The 27,390-nt window shown below is 46.1% G+C and overlaps 1 protein-coding gene and 1 long non-coding RNA gene across 3 annotated transcripts; one reads left to right on the top strand and one right to left on the bottom strand.

The window, feature by feature from the left end:
* Positions 1-263: 263 nt before the first annotated feature.
* LFNG (LFNG O-fucosylpeptide 3-beta-N-acetylglucosaminyltransferase) lies at positions 264-25,849 on the bottom strand. Of its 2 annotated transcripts, none has more exons than XM_042438028.1 (8): positions 25,359-25,849; positions 7,991-8,039; positions 6,660-6,759; positions 6,008-6,161; positions 4,795-4,880; positions 3,672-3,837; positions 2,929-3,014; positions 264-2,780 (listed from the first exon to the last, which is right to left on the bottom strand). In XM_042438028.1, the coding sequence occupies exons 1-8, from the start codon at positions 25,725-25,727 to the stop codon at positions 2,714-2,716; spliced, it is 1,077 nt and encodes a 358-aa protein (XP_042293962.1). In that variant the 5' UTR covers positions 25,728-25,849; the 3' UTR covers positions 264-2,713. The 2 variants fall into 2 exon arrangements, with proteins under 2 accessions (XP_042293962.1, XP_042293963.1); XM_042438029.1 differs by lacking the exon at positions 25,359-25,849 and adding an exon at positions 9,081-10,337.
* Positions 9,239-13,482, top strand: LOC121914536. Its single transcript, XR_006100543.1, has 3 exons — positions 9,239-9,309; positions 11,264-11,367; positions 13,321-13,482. It is a non-coding gene; the product is annotated as an uncharacterized LOC121914536 (long non-coding RNA).
* Positions 25,850-27,390: the final 1,541 nt, after the last annotated feature.

The raw sequence follows: 27,390 nt of genomic DNA, 5'->3' as shown, positions 1-27,390 counted from the left end.
ACATGAAGACATCCCAAATACGCTTATTTCACCCTCCTGATTTGTAGATAGATACACAACAAGAATGATAAACCAGCCTGGAGTAAGTTGCAAGACAAGACAGCGGACACTCAAAACATGAGCGTCGCATTGCAACTTTCGGGTTGCAGCTCCCATCTGCAGGTGCATTTCTGATGCCGCATCTTGCAGGACAAAATTGGTGCATTTTATTGCAGCATGCAACAAAACATATGTGCAGAAGAGAGAGAAAAGACACAGACGCACGTTATTTATCAGCCAACTAGCTGCTTTATTGAAAGCAAAGATGGCTACCACAGAGTCTCCATGGTAACAATCAGGTTTAATTCCCTGAGAACATTTATCCAGGTTATTTTTTCCGACCTCTATTTTCTCTCATTTTAAACACAAAACAAGATCAAAACTCACAAAAACATTTTCTATTTTATGGAAGAAGAAAAGACGAAAGAACCGAGCAACACCCCAGATACTGGGATGTATAAATTAAAGGCAAGCGATCATTTACAAAAGACTTCTTCCATTTCGTTCTTGGAACAGATTTGATAGAAGTATGATTCATTTTATTTTATTCTTTTCTGGTCCACAGAAAAGAAAAATAAGGTTTTCTTTTAAGCCTACGATTTACAAAGCTACACAGGCCTCTGCTTTAACAAAAAGGCACAGTAAATAACACTGCGGCAATAAGATATTTTACAAACGCTACCCAGTATGGGCCATTTCTTTTTTCATTTGGAACGGAAACCTTCAGCCTTCGCTCGCCGCTCAAGGGTCCGTGAAGCAAAAATACTGTACAGAGATTGGGGGAAAAAAGGATGCATGAAGAAGGAAGAGCTTGTCTGGTTGCTCAGAAACAGGAGAGATGGATAGTGGTATATTTAAAGGTTTATCGCCTTTGGAGAAGATGCTCCAAGGTATCGGCGGAGATGCTGCATTGAAGGGAAATGGGAAGCAAATACAGAGGACCAGCTTGCCATTTGGTAAAGGGAGAGGTTTCTCTGTTTGATAAGGTCTGCAGCCTTTACCACACACCACAATGCACAATAGATGTGTATGTGTGTGTATGTGTTATATATATATATATATATATATATATATATATATCCACAGACATATACATACATATATATACAGAATGCATATAAGGTAGTGCAAAATAGTGGCAGGGAAACCTTGTAACTTGGCAAACTCATCACTTGTATTGGTTCACAAGTCCACGCTAATGACTGCTGCCACACTGCAGAATTAATGTGGTTTGACACTGATTTAACTCTCACAGCTCCATCCTATGGAATCCTGGGATTTGTAGTTGTTGCGGCCCCAGTTTTGTATCGCACAAAACGACAAACCCATAGCATTGAGCCACAGCATTTAAACTGATGTCAAACTGCATTGATTTTGCAGTGCAGATGCATCCCAAGTCCTTCAAGCAAACATATGCAGGACTGTATACCATTAATGTTTTCGCCAACCAAAGCTGGGGATCCAAGAGGCCAGCTCTGAATACAAAAATGGGCAAAAAGCAGCTCTCCAGAACTCAAATGAATTCTTTTTTAAAACAGATCTATGTACACAGAGATGTAAAGAAGGAGTGAGAGATTAACACTGTGGAGGTGGGGAGACAATTCCCAAAAAGGAAAACTTTTAAAAAGAAATCAACATACTAAAACTATAGTATGTAAATCCTTCATATGAAAACTTATCCGGAGCCTCGCAAGCATAAAGGGACAAAGAGGAGGAGAAGTTAGGAATGTCAGTGAAAGTTTTAGGGCAGCCTTTCAACCTGGTCCCTTCCAGACTTGTTGGACTATAACTTCCACTATCTGCAAGGACATTTCAGTACAAGGTTAGCTTCTGTCATGAAGACATGAAACTTTACTTTAGTCTATAATGTGCCTGTTTTTAACCCAACGCTGTTCATTGGAGAGCAAAGGAGAACCTAGTAATGAACCTAGTATTTGTAGCAAGGGGACAAACCCAGATCTGTTGTACAAGAACATTGCAAAGCAATATTCAAAAATGCCTAAGATAGTTGATGGAAGGATATTTTACGCTAGTATGGGCAACTGGTAGGTCTTTTGGACTTGTTCTTGGGAACCTGGTGGGCTAGATCCAACCCCTAAAATGGTTTTCTTTGCCGCCCAAAGCTCTCCAAAGGACATGAGAAATCTGACAGTCTTTAGCCCTTTTTAGAAAATTGAGAGAAAGACCAGAAAGGGGCAGAAATGTGGCAAAATGGACCCCTCACATCCCTTAGGGTGCATATGGGTCAAAAGGAAATTCAAAAGGTTTTTTGGAGGGCAGCCTTCAGGCTGTACGTTGCCCCATGCCTGTTTTACATCCTTATAAAACCAGCTGGTACCCCTGGCCAAAGGCAAGGGCTTGAGGGCATTTCCTTTCTATCTGCTTAGCCCTTGCCTCATCAAAAGGGTGGGCATCACACAAAAAAAATGCATTTGGCATCACAAACATGTTCGGCACGCTCTGCCCAACTAGAGAGAATAAGAAAACCGATGAAGGAAGACAAGGGCCGCACAGCAGCCTATACAACATACACACACTGTGCATTAACCACAGTAATTAAAGAGGCAATCGCTTCACAGCAAAAGGGGGGGGGACACACACACACATGGGTCCCACAAGCTCTTCGGATACCGGGGAGACGTGGGACGAGGTTACGAAGGGGACGCTTTGTCTCTTAGTAAACCACGTTCGGAGGGCACCAAGGAGTGTCTGGATACAACAAACAGTGGACCGAGCGGAACCTGCAAGTCAAAAAGAGAGGATTCAGCACTGCACCCAAGACCCTCAGGTTGGCCTTAAACCCACCACCTTTCTATCCAAAATTTACGTTTTCAGGAGGACATGTGGACTTTTGCATCCCTTTTGTCTACAGAATTATTTGGTGCTCACCTGGATGGATCCTCATCCACTGAGAAAGCCCCCTTCATATGGATAGAATTCCTTTTATTTTCAAACATTCCATAACTCAGGGTCACCTGCAAGAAGGAAAAAAAGCAGTATGTATGAGAATTGATCCCCAACCCCTTTGTGACTCCTCAAATTAATACAGCATTATTTCATCCAGGGGTACACAAGCGCATGGATGCCGGGGAACACAGGCATCATGCCTCCCCAGCAAGCCCAAATACCTCCACTTTCCTCCAGCCTCTATCAAGATGGTGGCAGGAACTGACATTACATCCCAGTGCTCTCTTTGGTTTATGGGCACATCAGCATCCAAATCCAGAAGCTGGCATCCCATTAGTGGCATACATAGGCATAAGACAACCTTGTGCTTGTATATGTCTTTTTTTGATTAGTGCAGAGGTTGGTATTTCCTTCTTGCCTCTACACCAACCAAAGCCCGCCTGGATCTACAATTGCTGCAGTCCCCAAAGCCATTCTTCATACTCCTCACAGCATGGAGAGATTGGTGTGGGATTTGAGATGTGTCTATGTTCCCTTAGCCAGACTTGAAATGCTTATATCATCCACTGAGATCTCTAGAAGACCTAAGCGGAGCATGTAACAATTTCGCATCTGGCTATTGGAACATAGCCAGATGCTTCTTCTGATTCCCCACTTCTTTTACCAGGCACAAAATCCAAAGCTCTGGGATGCATTGGAGATGATGCAGGATTGTTTTCTTTTACCTGTTTATGAATCTCTGACTTGGGCACTTGGTGGAGGTTCTCCAGATGAGAATGGAAGAGGTTACTCCGGATGAGCTTCACCCCCAGCACAGATTCGATGATGTACCCGATGGTGCAGTCGTCCGGGAGCCGGATCTTTTCCGCTGTGCTCATGAAATGTCCGCCGCTGTAGAGAGATTACAGAAGGTTTGGACGAGGTAAGGAAACCGGTTCCACAAAACAAGCAAATCCATGCAGAACCTTGATTTGTGTCCTTTAAAGCGGGCATAACATTCATATTTGCTTGATTTACAATTTAGTTTTAGTGCTACATATACATGGGTCTACTCTCTGTCTTTAGGATTAATGCCTCCTTCCCTCTCTGCCTTGAACGTCTTACTCCTCTCCCCAACTTTGGTCTTAATCCATAAGGGCTACCAACACACCAAATTTTATTAGAAATAGAACCAGGGAGGGTGAACTTTCAAATCATGTTTCCTAGAGATCTTGTTAGGAGGCAAACCATTCAGCCATTCAAGGAGAAAAGCGGAAGGGTTTGTGTAGAAACACACTGCCATCTGGCCATCCCTGATTGCAAAACCCCAGTTAAGATACAGAGCAATATGTCTGCACCAACCTTTTCCCTCGGGTAAGATATGTTTTAGCGATCCTCATACTTTCATTTTGCTTGTCCTTCTATATATATATATCCAACTCTCTTCCATGCCAGCATTCTCTGAAGATGCCAGCCACAGGAATAAACTCTTCTAGAACATGGCCACATAGCCCGAAAAACCCACTAAAAACTATGAATGCCGGCCATGAAAGCTTTCAACTTCACATTGTCCTTCCCTTGTTCAAAGGTTTTCAGTTCCATTACTGCTCCCTGTTAGATGCTTCTTTCACAAGAGTTGGATGCTGAATTGCACTGCAACTTCCAGTCCCTTGACACGGATTTTTGTCACGCTGTCTCATCCAGTTAGCATGCACTGATACTGATATTACCTTCCAAGCACATCAATGTGGGGTTGCAATACCCATCAACATAGCCAATGATGAAGAATGCTGGGAATTGCAGTAAAAAAAACCCAAACAAACATGGAGGAGAGCATTGCTCACTCCTGCATTAAGACCGTTTTCTTACCTAGCCCAGGGACTCATTTTCAGTGCCAGTCCACGACTGATGCAAAAACCAGCGCCACCCGTAGCAAACCAGAAGTGTACAGGATGCTGCAGGGAAGGAAGAGCAAAGACAACCAGGCTCAAAGTCAAACTCACAAAACTACACATCCCAGGATTCCCGAAGATGGAGCCAAAGTAGTTCAAATGGTCTCACACTTGTGTAGTGTGAAAAATGCCACACTTTCATGTTTGTGTCGGGGATCGTTTTTTAAATCTTTCCCACCAGGGGGACCTTTTGCTAAGCTTTTAGTTCAGAGCTAAACTCTGTAGGTTCTCAGATGTTCAGGACAAACAGATGGAAAACAGCTCTTCATAGAATAGATTGTTAATCTCATTAAGTGCTGGGTAACAGAAGATGGCAAGGGCAAAAAACCCTCTAAAGAAACTTGCCAAGAAAACTTTATAGGTTCACCTTACGGTCGTCATAAGTCAAAAATGACTTATGGTGCACACAACAATAAGAGCAAACATGCAAAAAGGCATGGGCCAAGATCCTAGAACAGCTTTTTAGTTAACTATGGGCCTATACAAACAGGTCAAAATAAAGCTGCTTTGGGTCACTTTGCAGGTATGCTGTTTAAATGTGTATGTGTCCTAAGAGGCCAGAAGCTGTGCCAAAGCTGTGGTCCAGTCCTTAGGACTGGAGCGTGGCTTCCAGCCTCTTAGGACACATGCATCATTTAAACAGCACACCTCCAAAGTGTCCCAAAGCAGCTTTATTTTGGCCTGTCTGTACATGTCCTAGTAGCATCTCCTAACCAGTACCCTCATCCTTCTTTACTGGGAGGCAGCTGCTGGGAGCAATGGAGATCTGTCGATCAGGATTGAGCAGACTGAAGTTCGCATCCCTTTCCTTCCAGCCTTCTCCAATGTGACAATCAGAGATTTGCAACCCCTTGGTGCATCAGAGATTACTGAGAGGAGGAAGGTGGAAATATCATTGTGCTCAGCCCTGATCGATAGGAGAGCAGACCACTATTGTGGGCAGCAGCTGCTGCCTGGTATAGCAGAACTGTGGGACTTTTACAATCATGGCAATAGTTCCAATATCACGAATATTAATCAGTTATGGATCTATAACTCTAGGCGATGCTTCTGCAACTGCAATGGCAAATTCCAGCCCACTAGTTTGTATTTTTTATCTTTGAGACTTACAGCTCTGCCACTTGACTTACCATCTTGTTCTCACTGATCCTCTCAGTTGCCTGAATGGGCCGGTCCAGGCTGGGTTTTCCAATGTAGATGTCCTGCGTGTGCGGATAACTGGAGAGCAGCTTCATCAGCATCCGAACGTTGACATAATTGTCATCGTCCACGTGGCAAAACCACCTAATGCATCAACGACAACAACAAAAAAGACAATTGGGTTGCATGCGACAAAACAGAAGTCACAGCTTGGCTGGTACTCTGTTCAGAACTTACTTTATTTTGTATTATTTATTAATGTATTTGATCTGTAACCTGCCTTTCTCGCAGTATGGGAACCTAAGGAGGTTATGATATAAGTTGAAGTAACTAAAACAATTGCTCAGAAATGTAGCTGTGTTGTTAACACAACAATTTCAGAATGAAGAACCAACACAGGAGCCCACCTCATATGTCCTGCTCAGGGTTGTCTATCCAAAAACCAACAGGAACCCTACATAGCTTTGGAAAAGATCCTTTCCCAAGTGTCCCTAGAGATCCCAAGCATTAAACCTACAAAGTGTGGGATCCTAACCATGCCCTCCCGCAGCTGACTTTATATTAAAACTAGAAAAACAAATGGATATGGCTCTCTGCATCATCATCTTGAATTTCTCCAATGCATCCCTTCCCTTCTCTTACTTTCGCCCGGATTCGATGAATTTGTCGTATTCCACTGCCATCTTGCAGGACAGGGCTTGGCGACTGTGGGCAGCTGAGCAATTGGTGTTGATGACGTTTGCTATGGCAAAAGAGAATGAATAGGCGTTAATGGACAATACTGCTACCCTGCCTGGAAATCACACATACACACTCATGCACATAGAAGAAACAGGTTTAATAATATACAATAGGACCACTTCTTATATGAGTTCATATATCGTGGGTTCACTGACACGAGTTGGAAAAAATATATTCTCTCTGGGTGTTTTCTAGGTCCTCCAGCAAGATGGTATGCTTCAGCCAGAGGTTGACCATAGAGTCACACTGGGGGACCTAGAAAATGCCAAGAGAAGTGTTCACACCAGGAGACGCTAGGTCCTCCAGCATGACTCTATGGTCAACCTCAGGCAGACCATACCAGAATTGCATTGGAGGACTTACTTCACCGTTCATTTGGGGCAAGAAAAACAGGGTTCCAGATTTTACATCGAAATCAAAAAAGATCCCAAAACATAGTCCTTGAATAAGATGCCGGCTGCCTATATAACATTCCATATTTCATTATCACAATGATACTTTTATTAGTCTAACTCTGGTTGACCCAAATGTCCAAACTGCTAAAGCGTGGCAGTCAGTGGTTCCCATGTCATTGAGGCAGTGAATCTAGAATACAGTCGCCCCTCCTTTTTTGCAGGGGATCCATTCTGGACCCCTTCGCAAAAATGGAGTTTCGCTTATATTCAAGCCCTCCATTCTATAGGATGGAGCCATGGTAGTTAAAGGTGTGTCAAACAACATTATTTCTACTGTGTGGATGCACCCAATGAAGCGATGCCATGCTGATCTAGACTCAGCTGATGAACCAGGATCTTCCTTTGTTTCCAAGCCAAGCTCTGCAAGTGTTAACTCAGGGAAAGGAAAATTGGGGAGGGGTGGGTCAGCTTGCAAAGTGGATTTTTTATTGGGGGCCAGAGGGGCCAATGCTAAGGAGAAACCCTTGTCCTCCTATTCAGGCGGCATTTTCCCATCAGCTGCCACCTGTTACTCACTGGGGCGTCCCAAGGGGAATCCATTCAGGGCCTGAATAGAGGGCATTAGCATGAGAAGAATAGAGGGATCTAACCCCAGCCTCAATGGAGGGAAAGGCTGCTCAATAAACACTAGCTGAGTAAGTCAGTCCCCCTCTCTCTGCCCTCCCTCCGCTCCCAAAAAGTTAATCAGCAAATTCCCTGGGATGGGAACCCCAGCACCAGGCCAAGTGGCCTCCGAAATAAGGGACATTTATCCGAAAGTGCCATTTGTCCACTCACCTGCCCTTTTCTTCAGTTCTTCGTCCTCGCCATCCGTGAAGATAAATGTCTAAAGGGTGCAAAAGAGAGAGAAAGAGTTTTTTAAAACATCGGAAAAAATACTAAGTGCAAGTGCCTCCTCCAAAACTCCCTAGTTACTTCTGCGAGCAAAAAAGAGGACTTAAAGGAAGACAGGAGCACAGTTGAGACCAGCTGAGAAAAAGATGATTCTAACACAATAAAGAGTGCATCCAGATTAGAAGACAAGAAAGTCCCAGATTTTGTTCTTGTCCATTGGAGATCCATTCCCGTTTTGTTTGTCCCACAATATTCTCTGCTGGCTCCTGCTATGACCAGAGACTTTTTAAACATCTGCTTCACAGGTCAGTTTATTTTAACCCAGTATGAAACCGGAAAGAACAGGAGCAAAATCGGGGACTTTTCCACCCATTTAGATGTGCCCTACTAACAAGGCGATCGCTTTGAATCATTGTGTAAATCACTTTGCTTCATTGAAAGTCAAGGCTACACATCTCAGTTTGGTTAATCCACAAACATAAATGCATCCCTTTCACTAACAAGAGGTTAAAATAGGAGAAAAAGGAGTTTCTATTATTATGTGAGAGAGACTTCTTGGTTGTGACACCTCACTTGGAAGTCCAAATGGCACCGATGTTGGTCTCATTTTGGCACCAAGTTACAACTTCACTTTTCATGGAAGCCTTGAGACCTAGAGACCTTTCCCAATGCATATGTTGTTGTTGTTATTGTGTGCACCTGCAGGTCATTTCCAACTTATGGCAACCCTAAGGTGACTCTATCATGGCGTTTTCTTGGCAAACATCTTCAGAGGAGGTTTGCCATGGCCTTCCCCTGAAGCTGAGAGCATGTGACATGCCCAAGGTCACTCAGTGGGTTTCCGTGGCCGAGCTGGGATTCGAACCCTGGCCTCCAGAGTCATAGTCCAACACTCAAACCACTAGGGAGACAGAGATATGGTCAGTAAAATAAATCTGAGGATTGGGACAGGTTGGCCAACATCTTCCAACCTTCTGCTGCCACCACCTTGGACCTGAGGGAATGGGCAGCTGCTAAACTCAAGGTGGCTTACCTCCGGCATGAGCCATGATGCTGGTCCCCCAAGTTGCAGAGAGATGCTTGTTCCAACCTGTTCCTTGCACATGTTCCTCTCCAGCAGCAGCAGCAACAACAACACAACCCTCCCGTCTGTTGCTGATTCACCTCCAACCGCCACCTGAACCTGCGCCAAGAGAGCAAGCAAGGCTGCCCTACCCTCGGATCCCTGCCACCTGCCTGGCTGCACTTTCTTATTTACATAGGTGATTCCTGGCATCTGCCGCCTGTCTTTCTTTCTCCCCGGGTGGCAGCCTGAAGCTTACTTTTGGGAAGGGTGAATGATTATAAAAAAGGAACAAACAGGCTGTGGGGCAAGCAATGGCAAAGGAACTCCAATGGAAAATGCAGTCAACAAAGACAGAAAGTGGAGGGGGGAAAGGCTAGGGAAGCAAGGCTCTTGCAAAGCAGCTGCCCCAAACTTTTTCTACAAAGCAGAGGGAAGCAGAGTCTCATTTGACATCTGCAAGCCCCCTTCCCCATCACTGAGTCTGGATAGCCTTTTTTATTATTATCCCTCCCCACCTCCATTAAAGAGTGCAATGGGCAGAGGGGGGGGGGTATAGGGGACCAAGGCAGGCTCCAACAATAGATTCCTGCCACCAACTTAATGCAAGAGAGAGAGAGAGAGAGAGAGAGAGAAACTGAACTTGTGTTTGCTCTCCATTAGCATACAGCTGGGCTGGTTAACTGGGCTGAACACGGAGAGGGACATCTATAAAACAACTTGGTTTAATCGCTGGAGTGTAAACGTCAAAGAGCAGAGGCCCTAGGTATCAAGCAAGGGAAAGTGGAGGAGCTGAATTTCAATTTGGCAGAGATAGAACCAATTGATCCTCCATCGTCCCACTTTTTCAACCGCTTTTAAAACGTCCCAGTTTCTCTCTCCTCCTCCCACTTTCCCTCTTCTTAAACAGCTAACTTCAGCTTTCTCCAAATCAAGTTCAAAGTGCAAAAGTAATCTGGACTCAAAGTAGCTCAGCAGGAAGGAGAGAACGACTCTTGCCATTCCCTGTAGACTAGGGCAAAAGCAAACTGCTGCAGCCTCTCCCAGCTTGTACTTTCCGCCTCATTAATAACTTTTGTTGTCTTGATCATACCCCAACATAGGCTTAGTAGCATGCACCTTGGAGTTTTTCCTGCAAAATGTTAGGCAGAATTGGACACCCTTAACTTTCCAGCAGAAAAAAGAGAGAGCCAGAGTGGTTTGAGCATTGGACTTGGAGACCAGGGTTCGAATCCCACCTCGACCATGCAAACTCACTGGGTGACCCTGGGCAAGTTACATGCTCTCAGCCTCAGAGGATGGCCATGGCAAACCCCCTCTGAAGAAAGTTGCCAAGAAAACCCCATGATACAGTCGCCATAAGTTGGAAACGGCACACAGCAACAACAGCTTTCCAGCAGGGTTTTAGTCCTCATGGTTGCAAAACAAGGTGGGAGAAGCCATTGCACTCAGAGGAGATGTGAAGTGGTTGAAGGAGGACGAAGTTGGATGTATTTGACCCCCACGCAATGCAAACACAGTGGGAACAGGATAAGAAACAGAAGCGGAGGCGAAGAGAGGTCAGAATCTGTTTGCAATTCCTTTTCTATTCCCCCCTCCCCGAAAACGGAAAAAATATTTACTCGATTAGATCAGGCGCGCCGCCTTTAGCAACTGTGCCTGAGCCTGCACCCAAAAATAGCCCCTTAGCTAATCCTTTTGCTGCTATAAATAGGCCAAAGCAGATTATTATTATTATTATTGCCATCATTTTGTTTATGACTGGACAGCATCGGAAGGGCTTATCCTCAACATGCCACAAATGCTGAACTTGCATCCCAGGAAGGATGAGAAGCGGAGAGATGCAGCAATCCTGGGAAGTAGGAGAAATTCTCTAGTCTTTCCAAGAGGAAGAGACCCCACAATGCTATGGAAGCCAGTGCCAGAAAGTGGTAGCCTTGCTCCTTGGTCCTTTCCTTCTGCTCTTGGTGTCACCTTGGAACACAATTGGGCTTTTGCGGGTTCTCTGCCTCCGGCCTTCCTTTCTGCCTCTCTGCTGAAACGCTGCCAGGAAAACTCCCTTCAGATCCAAAAACATCTCACTCCTGCTTCATTCTTTTACAAAGACACACTCACTCTTTCATACATGATTTTTTTTTTTTTTGCTTTTGCAGGTCAAGACGCCATGAAGGAGGCCAAGTCCTAGTACAGAGACAGGCGGAAGATGGAAAATCCTGAAGGCAAACAGACACAGGTTGGACTCTCTCTGCACACACAGGTAGACTAGCTTCATCTCTTTTGCAAGCCTTGGAGAAGGAGGTAAAAATCAAAATCATACTTGGACTACCATGCCCATAATTTTGCAAGTGTCTCCACCTAGTAGCACCTCTCCAAGGTCTGTGACCCAGCAAGGTCTTTCCCACTCCTTTTTCTTTTTTTACAACATCTGAGAGTGTTGATATGTGAAGCATGTGCGGATCTAGTGTGCTGCTTCAAGAGAGGGAAAGGAGGGAGGACTGCAGCTTTGTGGCACAACCTTTAAAAATAAGTATTCTTTTCTTCCTGCCAAGTAAGCTTGTGGAGCTAAGAAAAGGGGTTTATCTTTCCTCCCTAAGCTTACTCAGTGGCCTGCATTGTCTGAGGACTCTGGCCTGCAGACACACAGGAAACTTCATTGTTCCTTAAGGCTGCAATTTAAAGAAACACAGGATGCCCAAAACCTCAGCGAACAATAGCAGACACCCAGCAGAAGAAAGCCCAGGACAATACAGCATTGCCCTTTCTGGGTTGGGGATCCTTTTTTTAAAGGGAGACAACTGGACCTCGTTTTCATGTTCTCATGGTGCAGCAACTACAGACCAACTTGGACCTCATTACACAAGGAGCCAGCATGACATAGTGGTTTGCGCATGGGAGCATGGCTCTGGGGGCCAGGGTTTGAATCCCTGATCAGTTATGGAAACCCATTGGGTGACCATGGGCAAGTCACACACTCTCAGCCTCAGAAAACTCAGTGATAGGTTCACCTTAGTCAGGACAGATTATATTTTTGTCTTTCACCAGGGGATGGTTCCTTTTTTGATAAGAGTTAAAGTGCAGTCCTTACATTGACCTCTCGATAAGTCGACTCAGGTTTTTGGGGTCCATTTTTTGACTCAAATTTCTAGACTTATACCTGAGTATGTACAGTACTCAGGTCCAACAGATTTGCTCTGCCTTCTCGTGCTACCTGGAAAAAGGGCAACCGCCAGTGTAGCCCATCATGATGACTCCAGCCAGAGTCATGCGCCAGGGACTGACATCAGAAAACGGAGACATTGAGTAAGAGCGCATTGCGGGTTCCCCATTTGGGACTGCCAACGGTGGTGGCGGCAAGTCGCTCAGGCCAATAAGTCAGATGACAGGACCATTTCCCCTTTTTCATTTCTCTGCTCCTTGGTGACTCACTTCCCCTTCCTGGCAGCAAAGGCGGCCAAACTGCAAGCCCTAGAAGAGGAGGAAAGGTCTCCTGAGTTCATGGCAAGGATGCTCACTCCCTCCTACTACCATGGAGCAACCAGAAAGGGAATTGGGGAAGGAGGAGGAGACGTCTGACCTTTCCTTCTCTTGCCCTTGGAGCTCCCCTTTCCCAGCCGCTTAAAAGCAATCTGCAAAACCAACCCCATCTTCACGAAAACCCTTGCCATTGCAGACCGCTTCCCCTCCCACCCACTTCTGCAGAGAGAGAGATATTTTTCAGTTTAAGGAACTGAAGCAGACTCATGTGTTGCAATTAACCCCATGACCCTCTCTAATTCCCTTGCCTTATTCGCTCCTCTCTGGACAGAGAGAAATTGCACAGATCTTTCATTTGGCAAGGGCCTGCTTCTCTGCCAACTCGCTGCAAGAAGATGGGAATAAATAATGCCGACCCAGCCTGGCTCACAGGTCCCTTGGGATCCGCAAAATGGCCTTCTGTGCTTTTTTGACTGAGCAATTCTTCTTACTTTCCACACTGGGGTCATGCAGTTGGTGCATCTTGTGCCACAGAATAGCCTTTCTTTCCAAGCTGATCTGTAAAAGAATAAAGGCCAGCCTGGCTCAGGATTTGAATCTTGGGGGAAAATGCTACAATTTTAAAAGGAGAGCTTTTCAGGGTTGCAGAAATATCTCTTGCAACAGCAAACGCTTGACAATCCCTTATGACAGCCACATTCCTTTGCCCACTCCCTTACTCCTTTTTATGTTTCAGGAGACTAACACGGCTACTTCTTTGAAAGCTCCAGATTGCGGTTCTCCTTATTACACAAACTCCTCTTCCTAAGATCACACAGGATGCTGCGGAAAGATTTCCAGCGCTTCCAAGCCTCAAGTATGTCTCGGGTTTGGAATAAGGCACGCAAGAACAAGCCTGTTTATGGAAAAAGAATGATTTCTTAAAACCCTGTGTTTATTTGCTTGCTTTGTTTTGAACACCAGCGCTGGACTGTCTGGTGCAGGATTTGATGTTCTTGGCCTGGCATATCTCTGCTGCAATTTATAAATACAAATCTATGCGCAGAGACAGCAAAGCAGGAATAGAACAGGACCACTACCAGTTGGTTTCCACAGCCAAGCAGGGATTTCAGTCCTAATCCAACACCCAAACAACTACACAATGCTGGTTCTCTCCGCTTTCTGTGTGTGTGTGTGTGTGCCTTCAAGTCACCTGTAAACTTATGGCGACCCCACCATTTTCCTAGGCAAGGAATATGCAGAGGTGGTTTTACCAGTTCCTTCCACTGAAATCGAGCCTAAAGCACCTTTTCCACTAGTGAAAGCAGCTCCCCAATAACTATAATGATAGCACATGTTATCCTGATTTATGTTGCCTTTGAAGAAGATCTAAAAACACCTGCAGGGAGGAGGCTTTTGTGGATATTCCTCCTTCCAAGCTAACACCTTTAGCATTTGCCAGAGAAGGGAGGAGAGCCAGATCTAAGTCCCAGATTGCTCTAAGCAGATCTTTTCATAAAGAATGTTTGCACTTTGGAAATCCCACCTGGATGAGGGAGACGTCTGGAGAGTTCCAGTTCTGACTGCTCCCTCGCTTCCTGGAAATGTCACTTTTGGGGCTGTCCCAAAGCAAGAATGAGCAGAACAACGGCTTCTGCTTGGACCTTTGAAAGGAGGTATGTTTACTACAAATACAGGATTTGAACCCAGCCTTTGTGTACAAAACAAACCCAATGCAAATGCCCATCTTGGGTCTGTAAAGGTTGCTTTTGTAAATACAGGACTCAGGGAGGGATATTATTTTCACTGCAGCAATCCAGAACTCAGTCCTGTTTTAAGAAGGGACCTACAGTTTGAAGGAATCCTTACAAGACATGGATGTCTGCCACTCCTTCCTTTTCATTCCTCCTGTTATTGAGCAACAACTGTAATTTTTTAAATTGGATTATAGTTAATAGTCACCACTGGGACAATGAGGGCTCTCTGCAATGAGAGTGGCCACACTGCTCTCCAACATCATGCTCCGCATTTGCCTTCATCGGATGTTGAGTGGTTTTGCATGTTGTTAAAACACTTCTCCTTTTTTGGACTACATCTCCCAGTATCCCCATGCTCAGGTATCCTGGGAGTTGTAGTGCTCTGGGAACAGGGCAGTTGGCTATGTTCAGAAGCACTGAAAACACCTAACTTTAAGGAGTCATTCCTAACTTTGTGTTCATTCAAGACATTTCCGACTTATGGCAGCCCTAAGGCGAACCTATCACAGAGTTTTCTTGGCAAGTTTCTTCAAAGGGGGTTTGCCATGGCTATCCTCTGAGGCTGAGAGAGTGTAATGTGCCCAAGGTTATCCAGAGGGTTTTCATGGCTGAGCTGGGATTCGAACTCTGGTCTCCAGAGTCATAGTCCAATGCTCAAGCCGTTGCACTATGCTGAAAAGTTTTTCCAACTTTATGAAAAAGTTGTTCCTAACTTAAGTGATCCCTAACCTTTATGGAAACGTTATCCCTAACTTCATGCAAAAGTTATCCCTAATTTTGTGGAAACATTATCCCTACCTTTATGGGAAAGTTATCTCTAACTTTATGGAAATTCATGCTCCTGAAACTAGTTAGAATTGCTGACATTCAAACCTCTAAATATCCCCCTAGCAATCCTGCCTCAAATCCAGGATTGCAAAGAGAAAACCTAGCCCTGCTTTTGCCATGTGTGCCCAAAGCCACCTTTCCAGTTACCTGTCCCTTTTTGCTCTCTGGACAGAATCTGCAGCAAAGTGGCCCAAACTGGATCCATGCCTCTGTGCCAATGTGGGTCACCACTAGGCCCATCTGATCAGGGAGGGCCCCACACCTGTGTTTGGAGTATAAACAGTCAACACAGCCCTGTTTGTTCTGTACACAGAAGAGCACCGGGATTTCTTGGGCGTGTGCGCACGGAACGGCACGCACCCCAGCCGGCTATTCTGCCCCGGGGAAAGGGGATCCAGCCAAAATGCTGCGAAAATTTGGGAGTCGCAGCTGCTCTGGAATGCGCTGTCCTGGGGGCAAGAGAATCCCTTGCCAAAAAAGCAAGCAATTGGAAGGGGTGGAAATTATTTTAAGTGTCTAGAAAATAAGAACAGGATAGTTCAGTTGGGACAAGGATGTGTCGATGCTCCATCATATATTTTGAGTCAGGACTTACTCCAGCACTGAAAAGTCTCAGTACATGTTCTTGTTGTTTCTGACTTGTGCCAACCCTAAGGCAAACCTATCATGGGGTTTTCTTGGAAACGTCTTCACAGGGGGTTTACCATTGCCATCCTCTGAGACTGAGTGTGCCACTTACCTAAGGTTACCAGTGGGTTTCCATGCTTATTGGCATCTAGTTGGCTGCTAGGTGGCACTGATTGGCACAATGCCATTTGGGCACCCAGTTGACCCCTGTAGGATCAAAATGGTGGACTGGGTAGCTACCAGCCTCATCCAGCATGGCTCTATTCCTTCTTAAGATGGGCATTTACTTTCCAAGAGCATTGGGTACAGCTCCCTAACTCTGGGCACATCTCTTTCAAAACCCAAAAAAACCCCAACAACCGTGCCCACTTCCTCAGACGGTGTCCTGAGAACTCCATCCAAAAGAAATGTTTGCAAAATATGAAACAGCTTATGCAATAGGTAGGCTCCCTTGCTCTGCCAAATTTGATGCCAGGATGCTCGCTGCCACCCAACCACATATTATTGACTATAAAGCCCTGTCTTATGCCCAGCCTGCCAGCAGCAGAAGGAAACCAGCCGAAAAGAGAGGACGGCAGACCACCCCCTGCTTTCCTTAACCCCATGCGTAGGGCTTTCTCTCCCTCTTCTGCTCCACATGCTGAGATGAGAGGCACTTTTCTTGTGTGATCCTGTTAAGGCAAATCCTCCGACTCAGCAGGAATTTAGTGGGCCTGGATTAACTCGCATCTGTAGCCTTGCCTCCCTCCCTTTCTGGCATCAGAGTCTCCCTTCCCTCTGGCTTCTCAAATATTTACGGGCTGAATCAGCCACAACTGTAAGAAAGCGCTTCCAGGAGGAGGAATTTGCGGGCTTTTCCTCAAGACTAGACCAGCATGGTGTAGCGGTCTGAACATTGGAGATCACGGTTCGAATCCCGGTTCGGCCATGTAAACCCACTGGGTGACTTTGATAAGTCACACATTCTCAGCCTCAGAGAATGACGATGGCAAACCCCTTCTGACAAAACTCACCAAGAAAACCCCACAACAGGTTCACCTGAGGTTCGCCACAAGTCAGAAATGACTTGAAGGTACACAACAACAGACCATCCGAAGCAGGAACATCAGTACAGGGATAGGGATTTGGGGATTTGAACCCTGGTCTCCCAAGTGCAGCAATCAGACCACTATGCTGGCCTCTTCTTCAGGACTACATTTCAACCTAGTCATCTCCTATCAGCTGTTTTCACTGCCCAGCTTTCACAATCATGCACAGAAATTGGAAATATGGAAGAGTCTGACTTTGGTATTGACTGATGGTTTGGCACTACAATACCCCAACCAGCCAACATGGCTAATCCACATCTCTCCAGCATCTAGTGGTCCCATACACCACACCAACTGCCCTCTGGCTCTTCCCTTCTTGGACCACTTCATCTCCCAAGCTTCTCCATTAACAGGATTAACACAAGGAAGGAGCCCAAGTGCAGTTTCTCCTCCTTTTTGTGGTTTCTGAAGCAGAGCTGAGCCAGCCTGCCTGCCTGCCTGCCTGCAGCTTGTACAATGACCGCAGGAAGGAAGGATGTTCGCTTTTCGATCTTATAACCCTTTTTCCAAATGTTCTGCATGCAACCGAAAGAGGAAGGCTTGCTTTTAACAGATTTTTTTTCTGCAACCAATATGTTGACCCAGCAAAAGAGAGCAGGAGGTGTTTGAACATTTTAGCTTGGCCTCTTCGGATCCATTTCACACATATGCCACTTAAAGGCACTTGGAGATTCTTGCTGCTGCTTTGCACATACAGGAGACCAGCAGAGGCATTAGACTAGGTTTGAAATCATTTTAACTGTCATGGCTCCACCCTCTGGAATCCTGGGATTTGTAGGAACTTCTTTGCTAAAGGCTTTGTTAACCTAGGTATACCCATACTTGAGAGTCAGTGTGATGTAGTAGTTTGAAACTACGACTCTGGAGACCAGGGTTCGATTCCCAGCTTGGTCATGAAACCCATTGGGTGACCTTGGGCAAGTCACACACTCTCAGCCTCAAGGAAGGCAATGGCAAACCGCCTCTGAACAACTCTTGCCAAGAAAACCCTAGGACAGGTTTGCCTTAGGGTCGCCATAAGTCAGAAAAGAGTTGAAGGCACACAACAAGAACAATACTATAATAATAATATTCATTTCTTACCCACCTCTCCCCATGGATCAAGGCAGGGGACAACAACAATTAAAACACATCAGTTAAAACACAAATCACTTGCAAAACAACATGAACCTGCAGTCAGGAGAAGCAAATGAGGCATGGCTTCTCCCACACACGTTGCACAATAGTTATGCTCATCTCTGAAACAGGAAAAGTATCATTTGTGTATGGCGCTGAAGTCTGTTCACTGAAAAGCAGGGGAAGATTTGGACACCTCCAAGAACTAAAGAGGCACATGGGATTTCGTCTGAAATGGTATAATATGCCAGAACTCACTGGGGTGATTCCAGAGGAATTTCCCACAATACCTCGAGGTGCCTGACACCCACGCAGCTCTCTACGCCGGATGCTGGTGGGCAAACAGAAACCGCGCAAGGCAGAACGGAGGAAGGCACAAGCAAACCAAAAGATGCACCCATCAGCTTTAATGCGGTGGTGAGTAAGTGCAGTTCAACTTCCCCCTGAACAGCAGAAGGTGTGATTACAAGAAAAAGGTTAGCAGTAAAAAGAAGAGAGAGATTCTGCAGAAGATTTTACAAGGGGAGGTATTTCAGCTGAGATATATTCATGAGAGACCTTTGCCCGTGACATGGTTTGGTGTGCAAGCCCAGAACTGGAAATGTTAGGACTCCAGTGTCATTATTTTTTCATAAAGAGCTGCACAGAATAAGACATTTGGAAGAGAAATAGGGGGATAACTGGCTCATTGCTAGATTTTTGCACTGTCCCATAATGGATTGTTCCCAAGTCCCATGTAAACCTGATCCTGAACCCTAAACCCTCAGGTTTAGCTCAGGTCAAGGCACACAAAAAGACAGACTTCTCTTAGCTTTGCAGTGAAGACTGCTATAAACATCAAGGAGAGAGATAAGAGAGAGAGAGAGATCATTGTGAATCCAGGCTGCCTCTAAGCCAAGAAACAGATCCTATATCCTCACTAGGCTTAGATCATGGCATTTTAATGGGGTTGGCAACTTCAGTGTGTCCAGAGGCCAATTGTCTGTCTCTAGTATCTTCTGGGAGCTGCTTAGACTACCAAAAATGGAGATGAAACCTCTCCAAGAGTCAAAACAAAAGCAAGAGTTGTCAGTTGTCCCCCTTCTGGTTTTGAAAAACAAGTAATTTTTCAGATAAAGGGCCACCTGCAGTCTATTTTTAAAATGAATGTCCACTTTTAGAACTTTTCGACACTATATATGATACCCATCTTTAAATATCTGAAGGGATGTCAACTAGATGATGGAGTGCATTTGTTTCCAGGACACAGAGCAATGGATTCAAACTGAAAGAAAAGAGATTTTTGACTTAAATGTTAGGGAGAAGATCTTGGCTGTAAGACCAGTTTGAGAGTGAAATACACTTCCTTGGAAGTAGGAGGTGTCCTCCTTTGGAGGTCTTTAAATAGAAGTTGGATGGGCATCTTTTACGAATGCTGTGTATTTCTGCATGGCAGAGGGTTGGATTAAATGGCCTTTGTGGCCCCTTCCAACTCAAGGAATCTAACATGGGAAGTTGCTTAAGTCTGCAGAATGGCCAACACTGGTGTGCTTCACAATAAAACAAAGTAGGCCCATTCAACAAAACTGGAGTAACTGTCAAGAGTCCTGGGGTTGCCAGAATTAAAACTGGAGAGGAGGGCTCCTTTTCATGGACAGAAATCCAACAGGCGTGCCTTGTATGGTGCCAACTTCTTCATTTCAGTTAGTCTCAAAGGTGCTACAAGATCTCTCTACATATTGTTATATTGTGTGTCTGCAAGTCATTTCCAACTTGCGATGAACCAATCATGGGGGTTTTCTGCGGCTGATGTGACAACCATTAAAGGTACCGGTAGGGGAACTCTAGTTTTCATACTGGCAATTCTACAAGTGGGCCAACCAGTCTGTGCATCCCTCCTGCGTCTCTCTCCAACTTTTGGGCACCTTCCTGGTGCTCCCAGGTGCTCTCCTCTGGGTTCATCCCTTAAGTCCCAGAGGAGAGGTGTCTCTCTGCCATTCCTCCAAGGCGTAACCCACCCCCCACCCCCCAGTTTCTCCTAGCCCCCCATCTCTAGGCAACCTGACCTGGACATGGCTAGCTCCAACTCTCTCTCTCAATCTCTTTCTCTCCAGCCCACCCCATCTTCTCCTGTTCCCACGGAAAAAGCACCGCACACAAGCGGCTCCAAAGCCTTTTCTCAACCCCCAGGAGAAAAGGGGCTTTGTTAGCTTGCCCAGGGAGACAGCGTGAGAGCCGAGCGGCCAGGCACTGGGAAGCCGAAAGGACAAAAACGATGGGGAACAAAAAAATAATAATAAAATGCCCCCAGAAGAAAGGCTGAAGCCATGAGAAAAAAGTGGAGGCCATTCCCAGGACTGGCTGTAGGTGTTGAGGCATTCCCCACCTCCAAAATGCACAGAGTCGCAAAGGTGGCCGCTTTGTGCAAACTCGCACACATAGGCTCCAAAAGTGAGCATTTGGGATAGCTAGCCATGGTAGAGGATTCTCCCAGGCCTAGGAGAAGTCGCAAAAAGTGACTCAGATTGATCCAGGCTGGACCCAGTTGCGTAGCAGTTGCACATTTGCTATGCCTATGCGGCGGAGGAGCGGTACCATGAAATTTAGGCCCCTCCTCATGACAGCTCCTATAACAGCATCCTCCTAAGAGGAGTCCAAAAATGCAAACAGCTGTGTTGGATTTGACACAAAAACCATTCTAGCAGTTTGCATGTTTACCAGGAGCACGACTTTTGTAAAGCTAATGGTTTTTGACCACTCGAACCCAAGCCAGTCCCATCTCTTTGGAATACAACAGGGATACTTCCAGAGCAATATGCCATTGTTGGGAAAACCCATTTCCCCTCCAGTTACTGTAGGAATTACCGCCAAATTCAAAAGTGCAACAAACAAGAAGCCTCAGGAAAATGAAGGGTGAGAATCATGCAGATACAATACAGGTGTACTGTATTTCCCAACAGTCTTTACCCCCACAGCCAACGGGCCACATCATTACTACCCCACCTTATACAAAAACTGAAACTATGCCTGATCTTGGCAAGTTCAAGTCAACCTGGCAAAACATATAAAGAAACGGTGATATACATAATGTATATAAAGAAGTTTCTGAAAAGGCTACAGAGGGAGACAAACCTGTCCATCACCTGGAAACAAAAGGCTGGTGCAGCAAGCCCTAGTGCCATCTGCTACCACCATCTGGGTTGTAACTCTACCCCAGAACTAACAATTACCAAATTTGCAGAGGGAGCAATTTGCCCTATTAACAGGCAAGCTTCGAATCACAGAGTTGGAAGAGACCACAAGAGGCATCCAGTCCAACCCCCTGCCATGCAGGAACTCACAACCAAAGCTTGCAAGAGGGTCACCAGGTATACCAGGGCTAAAACATAGCTATTTGAACCCAAATCGCCACAAGTTTCCACCTGGTGAATGAAGGCTAAAATGAATGCATTAGTCTTTAGACTAGTCTTTGCACATGGCCTTTGTGCCCACCTTGCAGAGTTGTTGTAAGGCCCAAGAAAGAGGAAAGATGAAGTTGCAGAGATCCTTGGAAAGAAGAGTGAGCTTCCAAAGGCCAATAGCCATCCGGTTGCCAGCAGGCACCTTATCAACATGAGCATGAGTGACCATTTGGTAAGCTGGCCATCTCTTGCCTTGCCAAATGGGAGATAGTCTTGCCACACCTTTGCCCTCATAAGAAATATATATTGCACAATTTGGCCAAGATGACCAGCTTTACCATATGACTACTATGGTTGGAATCATGGGGCCCTCCAGATGTTTTTTGGACTGCATCACCCAGCATTCCTCAGTATTGACTCTGCTGGCTAGGACTGCTGAGAGCTGCAATCCAACACCATCTGCATACATCTCACTTGGGGTTATACATACATATAGAAAAGTACTCTCTCTCTCCATGGTTCCCAAACATTGGTTCTCCAGATCATTTGGACTTCAGCTCCCGGAATTCCTGGTTGCTGTCCAAGCTGGCTGAGGATTCTGGGGGTTGAAGTCCAAAACATCTGGAAGACCAGGTGGGTATGAATGCAGCTTGAAGTGTTAATCTGGTCCACAGGGCACAGCCTTTCCAAACACTGATGGACTCCAGCTCCCATCAACCCCAGCCAATAGCCAGGTGGGATGCAAGTGGTATTTCATTAACATCTGGAGGACTGAAGCCTCCCTGTCTCTGGAATACAGAGGTTGGGATGCATGCCAAAAATACAAGGCCAGCCATGGGCTTTGGAGAGGTCTTTAGTAAACCACAGAATTGCAAGGGATCCCAAGGGTCCTATAGTCTAGCCCCAAAAACCATTCATTCTGCCTCAGTTTCCCTAAAAAAAAACCAACAACCCACATAATTGCAGGGAATGGAAAGGTAGATTTTTGTGGGGTTTTGGGGCTATGTGTCCACGTTCTAGAAGAGTTTATTCCTGATGTTTCACCAGCGTTTGTGGCTGGCATCTTCAGAGAAGATGCTGGCGAAACGTCAGGAATAAACTCTTCTAGAACATGCCAAAAAACCCACAAAAATCTATGGATGCTGACCATGAAAGCCTTCGACTTCACAACGGAAAGATACTTTAAGTGTAAACATTCCTGTATTAAGGTTGGGTTTTTTTTAACAGCACTGGTACTTTCTATGTCTTTCTTTAAAACAGCCTGCCCAGTTCTTCCTTTCTGGTGATTTATGCAGCATCTTGAAATACCAGCCACAGTTTCTAGTGGGAGCAACTGATGTTTAAGGTCTCCCCTCTTTACTTTGTTCCCAAGAAGACAGAGAATTTGCTCCACCACCCTTCCCCCCCCCCCCTATTTTTTAAGCTAAAGAGCCCTGTCTTTCTTTCTGGCCTCTGCTTTACATCTGACAAGTCCAGTCCAGCGAAACAAATTGCGTTTCATGCCCCTCATCCCCAATCGCCTGGAGAAAATCAAATAAAAGAAGGAGGGGAAGGATCAATGGTGGGAAGGAAGGAATAAACAGGCATCTCTGGCCATGAGAAGCAAAGTGTGTGATTTTTTAAAACAATCCTGTATCTGAGAAGCCAGGAAAGCTGGTTTTCAGAGTTGTTTTAAACCATTTATCGGGTCTCCAGAGCTCAGATCAAACCTCTACACATCCCAGTATTAAACCTATTTCTTTTGCATGTTCTTTACAGACCCATAAGGACTGTGCTGGGTCTAAATATCCTAAAGGCACCAGGTTGTGGAAGCTAAGCAGGCTCAGCCTTGGTTAGTACTTGGATGGGAGACCGCCAATGAATCGGTGCTGTAGGGCTATATTTCAGAGGAAGGAACTGGCTAAACCATCTCTGAATACTCCTTGCCTAAGAAAACCCTCTGGAATTCATGGGGTTGCCATAAGTTCACAGGTAATTGAAGACACAACGCGCACACACACATTGTGCAAAGCCTCTCCTAGTGACTGCTTGCTTTTAAATCATCCCCACTTCAAAGTATGAACCAGTTTGGAGCCAGTCCAAATCTCCAATTTCCCTCTGAGAAGGTGCAGCCAGAGCTCCGAGTTCAAAAGTTCCCCATCCCTTCGCAGAAACCGACAAGGCGGTCAAGGAGTCTCATGCTTCGGATCTATAGGACACTTAACCCAGACTGAAAGTGGTTTGAATGTGTACTGTGTGGACACAAAGCCACACAGCGCCTTTTCTCTCCTCTACCTCACTTACTTTTTGGGCATTGCACAGACGAACCCTGCTGCTCCAATGCCCAGAGAAAAACTAGTGCCAGGGTAGCATTTGCACCCACATTGATGGAAAGGTCATGCAGGTCAGGCATGTGACAACCGCATGCCTGTCAGTTCCTTGTGGCACAGCAAGGGAGCTTCCAACTTAGGAAGAACTCTTTTATTGAGAGAAACATGAGATGCAAGCAGCTTTCTCACTCGATGAAGAGTCCTGAGTTACTCAAAACCTTGCACACTTGTCTGCTCTAAATTCTGAGCAGATGATCACTCCATAGAGAACAGAGCCAGGGCTGAGAGAATGTAACTCATAGACTTATTGAACCGTAGAGTTGGAAGAGACCCCCAAGGACCATCCAACCCAACCCCCTTCTGCCATGCAGGAAGACCACAGCACTTCCGACAGATGGGCATCCAGCCTCTGTTCAAAAACCTCCAAAGAGGGCTGAAGCGGGGGGATTCGAACCCTGGTCTCCCAGAATCCAAGTCCAGCACCAAGACATCAGCTAGCACTCTTCTGTTTAGGCTAAGGATCGCCCTACAGTGCTGGACAGAAACAACCGCACATAGGCACATATCTGTGTGTGCAAAACCAGCCCCTTTTCCTTAGCACCCAGCCCCAGGAGTTGGCTGTGTGGGCTTGCAAGGGAGAAGCCAGCCTCACTTTCCCTCCCTAGGGGCAAAGGCAGATCAAGGTGCTGGGCTTGCACCCACTCGCCGGCCGACATCCTGCCCGCTCATGAGCACTTCCTTGGCACGGGCTGGCATTGGGTGGCACATTGCACATGGCACATTGCGCCACCCTTTGCCGGAGGCACCCGCCTCTTTTGTGCAAGTGCGAGCTGGTTGGGAGGGCGGGAAGGGACTCCATCCCCTGCCTCCCTGAATGCATTTTCAAAATACAATGCAGTGGGCCCTTGGTATCTGCTGGGGTTTGGTGCCAGGACCAGGGTAGACCACAATCCATGGACGCTCAAGGCCCACTATACACAATGGCTTCATAAAATGCTGTCCCATACCATAGAATCCTAGTGTTGGAAGAGACCCCAGCCCCATTCTGCCATGCAGGAACTCTCAGTCAAAGCACTCCACGGCCATTCATTCTCTGTTTAAAAACCTCCAAAGAAGGAGACTCTACCACACTCCAAGGGAAAGAAGTTGGCAGCTGGAGCTTTCTTAGACTTCAGTCTCCTTCCTTGGATGCATTTGAATGCACTTAAGTTTAGGAAAGCTCCAGCTGCCAACTGCTTTCTTCCAGTGAGTCTCAAAGGTGCTACAAGATCTCCCTTCATGCTAAATATATGAGTAGAGTTCAAAGGCATTAGTCTGTAGAATCAGTATTTAGAGGGATCTTGCAACACCTAGACACTTCCTCAGATGCATTTGGATCTTAAGTAGACTTCTAAGTCTAGGAAAGCTCAGGCTGCCAACTGCTTTCTTTCAGTGAGTCTCAAAGGTGCTAGAAGCCCTGTCTCCACATTAAATATATGACTAGAATTCAAAGATATGGCCATGTTCGTCTGCAGAATCAGAGATGCAGAGGGATCTTGTAGCACCTTTGAGACAAACGGAAAGAAAGAAAGAAATTAACTAATGAAAGGAGTGGGTAGCCAGGGCTTTCCTAGAGCCAAGTCGCCTCCTTCCTCAGATGCATCTCAGCTGATGATGATGATGATGATGATGAAGATGATGGACCACTTACCATCTCCTGGTGGCGGGAGATCCAGGTGTCGAGGAGGAGCTCCAGGCGGGCTTTGTGGAACTTCTTGGTGGTCTTGAGGGCGAGGAAAAGGTCCCGGGGCCCCAGGGCTTCCAGGGGGGGCCCTCCTTCCTGGGCCTGAGCCTCGGGGGCTGCAGCCTCTCTTTTGCTTCGGCTCAGGCGGCTGAAGTAGTCGGAGAAGCCCCGGACCTGGGCTGCCTCTGCCTGGGAGCCTGGCTGGAAAGGCTGCAGGAGGAGGACCCTGCCTTGCTGCCCCTGGCCCTTGGGCTGATCCACCATCAGGACCAAGAAGCAGGTCAGCATGGAGCCCACCAAGGAGAGGAGCAGCTTCTTCCCGCAATGGGCCAGCATCCTCCCGGGAGGGTCCTGGGGGACTCCTGACACAACAGCCCTGCAGAGATGGCCCGCCAGCTTGCCTTTGCCTTGCCTTCCTTTGCCTCCTGCAGCCCGATCGCTTTTGCAGCTTCCCCAGCGAAGGCTTGCGCTCAGAGTTCTAAAGGGGCGGTGCTTTCACACGAGCCACGCCCCCGAATTATAATAGGGGCGGGGTTAGAACGTTGGACCAACAAAAGGGGTGGGATCTCTGGGAGTGCTGGATAGTTCCCCCACGTGGCTCCAAAGGGAAAGGGAGCCAGAGCAAGGCTGCATCTGCACTGCAGGGAAAGGTGGGATAGAGGATGAGGATGAGGATGATGACTGATCATCATCATTATCTTATATCCCACCTTTTCCTGCAGTGTAGATGATGATGATCATTATTCATCATCATCTTATATCCCACCCTTTCCTGCAGTGTAGATGATGATGATGATGTATCATCAACATCATCATCATCATCCAGGTTGAGACTGCTTTAACTGCCTTGGCTCAAGGCTAGGGAATTCTGGAAGCCGTAATTTGTTGTGGCCCCAGAGCTCTCTAAGAGAGAAGGCTAAATGTCTCACAAAGCTACAGTAATAATAATAATAATAATAATAATAATAATAATACCCCATTGTATATAATGAGACTTGAGCATCCATGGATCCTAGAACCAAACCCCAGTGGATACCAAAGACCCACTGGATATAGATATATAGTAGATACAAATATTTCATTACAGTGCAATGCAATGCAATGCTTTCTTAAATGGGAGTAGGCTCCATTGATCTCCATGGGTGACCATGCATTGGCTTGTATATCCTTGAAAGGGTTAATTCCAGAATTAATCCTTGCAATGCAAGACTGTTCATTGCATTAGCTGAAAGCACATTGCTGGCTGATAGGCCTGGAAGGGGAGCTTTTTATGAGGAGCCAAGTCACAAGTGCGGGACTCTATTCCTGGAATGAACTTGACGCATGTTTCAAGTGGGGAGGCCCAGGCGATAATCCATGCAAGAGAAAAATGTCGCAGTGCCAAATGCATCTTGTTTAGGCTGCAAGCGCAAAAATAGCCCAGCCACAAAACATATTATTCTGGAAAGCTTTTTCTTGGGACCTTTGCCAGTGTTACCTTTGCGGACCACAACGCCCAGAACTCTTAGCACTGGTCCTGGCGATCATTTTCAAACTTTGGAAAAGTGTCCAGCTTGGTTAGGGATTATGGAAGTTGTAGTCCAAAATGGTATTTTTCCCAAGACACACCAAGGCCTTCCTGTGTAAGAACTGCAAATATCGAACTACAAGTATCTGTAATAGGATTTTTCAATTATAGTTCTCCATGGAGATCCACTGAGTGACCAGGGAAAGTCACACTGTCTCAGCCTCAGAGGAAGGGAATGGCAAACTTCCTGCATACAAATCCTGCAAAGAAAAAACCATAATAGGATCACCGCAAAGTCAGAAATGACTTGAAGGTGCATGACAACCAAAGGCGGCCCACAGAACTCCTCTGTTCTCAATTGTGTTTTAATGGGGGAAGAGGCGAAAGAAATCTGACAAAATGTGACCAAAGACATGTATGGGATGCTGTATGTTGGGGCGGGAAAGGTGTGGCCTCAGGGCAGTTTTTGCAGCAACCATTGATTATGATTCT

Source organism: Sceloporus undulatus, chromosome 8 (assembly GCF_019175285.1).
Source record: "Sceloporus undulatus isolate JIND9_A2432 ecotype Alabama chromosome 8, SceUnd_v1.1, whole genome shotgun sequence".
In the NCBI taxonomy this organism is placed as follows: Eukaryota; Metazoa; Chordata; class Lepidosauria; order Squamata; family Phrynosomatidae; genus Sceloporus; species Sceloporus undulatus.
The sequence above is the reverse complement of the archived record's forward strand: the minus strand, read 5'-3'. Positions and strand labels throughout refer to the sequence as shown.

What these genes read in the sequence shown, in the direction of transcription:
- LFNG (XM_042438028.1), bottom strand. Translation starts at nt 25,727, where the DNA reads ATGCTGGCCCATTGCGGGAAGAAGCTGCTCCTCTCCTTGGTGGGCTCC. An exon ending in AGTCAGAGATTCATAAACAG is followed by an intron (nt 3,015 to 3,671) that starts GTAAAAGAAAAC and finishes TCCTTCTTGCAG; the next exon opens with GTGACCCTGAGTTATGGAAT. An exon ending in GTGGATGAGGATCCATCCAG is followed by an intron (nt 2,781 to 2,928) that starts GTGAGCACCAAA and finishes TTTGACTTGCAG; the next exon opens with GTTCCGCTCGGTCCACTGTT.